General features: G+C 53.7%; 1 protein-coding gene across 1 annotated transcript in view; it reads left to right on the top strand.

Moving 5' to 3' along the window:
• The window catches only part of LOC102243387 (inner centromere protein-like), a 51619-nt gene that overhangs the window by 29462 nt on the left and 17626 nt on the right, over positions 1-4531 (top strand). Inside the window, 2 exon segments of the mRNA XM_014548147.1 lie at positions 3025-3172; positions 3596-3709. Of these exon segments, the coding sequence (XP_014403633.1) occupies positions 3036-3172; positions 3596-3709 (251 nt within the window). The 5' untranslated portion in view covers positions 3025-3035.

The following is a 4531-nucleotide window of genomic DNA, read 5'->3' on the forward strand; positions in this document are numbered from 1 at the left end:
GTGATGGATTATGCCAGACGGCGTTTCTGTACAGTTTCGCTCAACACCTCCGCCTCCAGCTGAGCAACATTTTAAACTAACCCTTTCCGGATGCCCCTTGTCACTCCCCAGGCAGGTTCTGTCAGCGGTTCAGGTCCATCCAGACACCGTGGCCTTCTCTGGAGGTGCCCAAAACCAGAACTTGACGCTTGCCTTTCAGAGGTTTAAATCGAGTAGGCCGCATAGCTTGTGGTTAAGAGCACAGTTTAAATCCAGGCCCCAGGATGGCTGAGTTGATTTCTCTTTGCCTCAGTTTCCTCCTCTGCACCTGGGTATCCTTGAGGTTGAGGTGAGAATGAATGAGATGCCTCACCTGGGCGTGGAATAGGACTTGGTGAATGGGAGCGGCTCCCTAACTTCTCGCACTCTCAAAAGAACAGGCATCACTAAAGGAGGGCGGTGGGGCCTCTCGTCTGGTGTGTGGTGTGAGGGAAGTATCGGGGGAGGGAAGGAGATGAGCTCCCTTCTCTGTTGGTGGGATGTTGGGTGCTCTGGGTTTGTGCACAGGGTTTGACACGGGCTGAAGACATTTTTGCTACTCTTCCCATTAGCCTCATTCTTGGTACACTGATTCTTCCTTTCTCAGGGTCACCTTTGTCCGAACTTATGGTGACCCTTTTTAAAGATGAGCTCTGCTAAAAACTAACTTCCCTGTGTAAGATCCTTGAAAGTCTCACCAAGTCCCTTGAAGGTCTCATGAAGATCCTTGAGTAATCCCATAACTGTTGTTTTGAACTCTGTATCCGGTAGTTTGCTTTCTTCCATCTTTCATTTGTGGCATGTTTCTTTGTCTCTGCATTTTGACTGTTTCCTTGTGTTTGTTTCTGTGTATTGGGTAGCTGCTATGTCTCCTGGAGTTGGTAGAGTGGCCTTGTGTGGTAGGTGTCCTGTAGGGCCCAGTGGCTCAGCCTCCCCAGTCACCTGAGCTGGGCACTCTAGGTGGGCCCCTCTGTGAGCCATGTGCACAGTCTATTTGTAGTTGAGACTTGATTGCTATTGGCATCACTGGGAGGAATTGACCTCCAGGCCAATTGGCTGTGAGGACCAGCTGTGACTACAGTGGGAGAGCTGCTGTGCAGGAAACACCCTTATGGAACAGGACTTGCTTCAGTGGGGCTTTGGTACTCACTGAGTCTGCCCCTTGAGTGTGTCACTTGTGGATACGTAGGGTTGTAATCTGATATGGTCTGAAGCTGTCCACCCGGTGCAGTGGCTCTAGGGCCTCCAGGGAGGTGCAAAGTCAGCCACTGCCCGGGGCCACCTGGCAGGAGCTATAGAGAGATCTGAAGCTTCCTTCTATTTGTATCGGTTTGGAAGTGCCCAGATGAGGCCCAACTGTGAAGTAAGACAGGCTGTTGCTGGTACCTGGTCTTGGGCCTTTTATTGATAGGTTTGGAGCACGCTGACACCAGCTGCAGCTTGTTTGAAAGATTTTAGCAAAGTCTGAAGCCTGAGCCAGGACAGGCCTTTTATATGGAAAAGCTGCTGCAAACAGTTTAGGTGGGGCTGCAAATTGGATGGGGTCTTAGGGAGTCACCAGGTGGAGCAAACAGTGTGCTCCAGGTTGATGGGGACTCAGATATGGTTGCCAGTCAGGCCTGGGACAGGGGAGGTCTCGGCATAGGAAAATAACCCCTGCCAGCACCTCCGTCTGGTAGAAAGCTGTCCCCAAGTTCCTGTCCCAATGCCAGACAATCCAGCTCCTCCCCATATGTGTCTGGTTCCCCCAACGCCTCCAGGCACTGGAGCTCAGAGGAAGCGAGTCTGAATAAGTTGGTGCCAGGGCCCTTTAAGAGGGACACCTGGGTCTCCAGCAGCCTCCGTGTCTCTCAGCCACAATCCCCACTGGTCTTTACGGCCCCAAGTTATGGGGACTTCTCTTCCCAGCTCTGGGACCCTGGGTGGGGGCGTGGTGTGGGGCTGGGACCCTTTGCTCCTCAGGGCGACCTCTGAAGCCCATGTGGGTGCCAGCCCAGCCCGCTTGGCACCTCCACCCCTCTTACTAGTCTCAACGTGCTTTCTTCTTTACTTCTCTAGTTATAGGACTTCCATTCAGCCAGCTTTCAGGCAGTCCTGAATGATGGTTGTTCCGTATTTTAGTTGTGATTTTGACGTGGTTGTGGGAGGCGGCGAGTGCCAGCATTTACCTACGCCGCCATCTTGGTTCCCCTCCTGAGCTGCTGATTGTTAAGAAATGAAGAGAAAACTGGTTTTGCATTCTCCCCTACCCAGTCATTCTACAGAAGTTTTCTTAAAAAGAAGGCATTGCTTCTCTGCTCCCCTCATGCTTCATTATCCATGTCTGGGGCATTTCAGCTCAAGGAGAGAGAAGGTTGTGGAGGCCTCTTGGAGAAACACAGTCTCTGCTCCCTCCTTTCTTACCGACTCCCTTGGAACACAGAACGCCTTCCGTTCACTGGCCTCTTGAAGAGGCAGTTGGATTCTATGTTCCTTGGCGAGAGGCCTGGGGTCAGCTTGTGTGTAGCTCAGGGTGGCTGTGTCTAAGCCCTGGCTCACCCACAGGGAGGAAGAGGAGAACCCGTAGGAGAGTCAGAGCAGGGCTGGGTTTGTGAGGGTGGACAGGGGTCCTCCTGTGGCAGCTGCGGCTTCTCCCTGGTCTGGGAAGGCAGTTGGCCGTGGCTTGTCACTTTAAGCCCAAAAGGCCATTTGCACAGAGGACTGTTGATACCAGGATTGGTTTGGAAGTGTGCACTTATGGGGACAGGGTGCTGTGGGTGGGTAGAGCGAAGGCACTTGAAGAGTGTGAGTAGGACAGGCCCTTCTTCTTGCAAAAATGAGGCTAGTGGGTTGGCATTTGGAATTCTGCATCTCGGGAATAGCTCTGAGGAGGAGGGGCCCTGATTCAGGCACTGGGTGTCTTGTGGTGATTGGGGGATGGGCGCTATGGCCTGGCACTCTCTCCCTGGAGAAGGTTCCAGTTCCCAGCCCGGAACCCCTGTGCCTCTTGTTTTTGTTTTTCCCCAGACAGAGCCACCATGGGGACGACAGCCCCAGGGCCTGTCCACCTGCTGCAGCTGTGTGACCAGAAGCTTATGGAGTTTGCGTGCAAAGCGGACACACACTTTGTGTGGCTCAAGGAAATCCAGGAGGAGGCCAGGCGTATGTTCACCAGGTGAGGGCAGGGATGGGGCAGGCTGGCAGGAGGCACCAGGGGCTGCCTGGCTGCTATAGCTTTGGGGAGACAGCTGCCCATTTCCTGACTGGACAGGCAAGACAGACAGGCTGCCGGGTCTCTCCTGAGTGCCCGGTGTGCTGGGGGCCCGACCTGGTATAATGGGAAGAGGAAGGAGAGGAGTTGGGCTGGGCCTCAGAGGCTGCACATGCTCCCCTGGCAACCTTGCTCCCCTGCTGCATCTCTGGGAGGAGGCCCCAAGTGCCTGTCAGGGGACTTGCACGTGGTCTTGGAGAACTCACTTGGTGCTAGTCACCCAAACTTGACTTGTCACTGCCAGGAAATGGGTAGGGGTTGGGCTGGGAAAGGGAGGGTGTCAGTGGTTCCAGGCAGCCACAAATATCACCCTTCTTGTACCAACAGAGAATTCATCAAGGAGCCGGAGCTGATGCCCAAAACGCCCTCTCAGAAGAACCGAGGGAAGAAGAGAAAGATTGCTAACATTCAGGATGCAAACAGAAAACACATCCGGAAAAGGTATGAGGGGCCGGGGGCTGCCACTAGCCAGGGGAGGGTCAGCTGGGCAGATGGAGTCTGGAGGCTTGGTGCCCAGCAAGAGAGTTTGATTCCCAGGTGTGAATTGGGAGCAGAGGCCTGCAGGAGTGGTGGTGGGTGCCATGTGGGCCATGCTGGGGGGTGAATTATTACAGGGAAACAAAGCATGACCCAAGACCTTGGAGTCCAGAGTGTGTGTGTCTGTGTGTGGGGGTCGGGGTGGTTTGATCTGGGCCTTGGAGGATGGGAAGGGTTCCCAGAGGTGGGAGAAGAAAGAATCCAAGTTTCTGCTTGGGCGAGAGCCACCAGTTGTGGCCCTGGGGGTCTGTTGCTCAGCCCCTGGGCTCTGCTTGTTATGATACCCATGGAAATGACCATGGACTGCAGACTACCAGCAAAGGAAGCTGAGTCTTGGGGCAGGAGATCCTGGGTACATATCCCAGCTCTGCCCCTCAAGCTATATGTCCTTTTGTTAATTTTCCACCTCTCTGAGCCTCAGTTTCTTCAAATCTAAAGTAAGAATGGTCCCTGCCTCTCAGTACCGCACTGGCTTGTAGATAAGTGATAACATGAGCAAAGCCTGTAGCAGGGTGCTTGGTACAGTGTGAGCTCAGTCAGCAAGAGGTTCTAGGAATTTAATCTTCCCAGCAGTGCATTGAGCACTGGCATTGTCCCAAAGTTACAGGTTGGGAGACTAAGGCTCAGAGAGGGTGGCCCAGGGTCCCATGGCAAGGGGTGGCAGAGCCTGGGCTAGAACCCTGGTCTTCTGCCTCCAAGCTTTTCACTTTATTTTTATTTTATTAT

This window comes from Myotis brandtii, unplaced genomic scaffold, assembly GCF_000412655.1.
Source record: "Myotis brandtii unplaced genomic scaffold, ASM41265v1 scaffold496, whole genome shotgun sequence".
In the NCBI taxonomy this organism is placed as follows: Eukaryota; Metazoa; Chordata; class Mammalia; order Chiroptera; family Vespertilionidae; genus Myotis; species Myotis brandtii.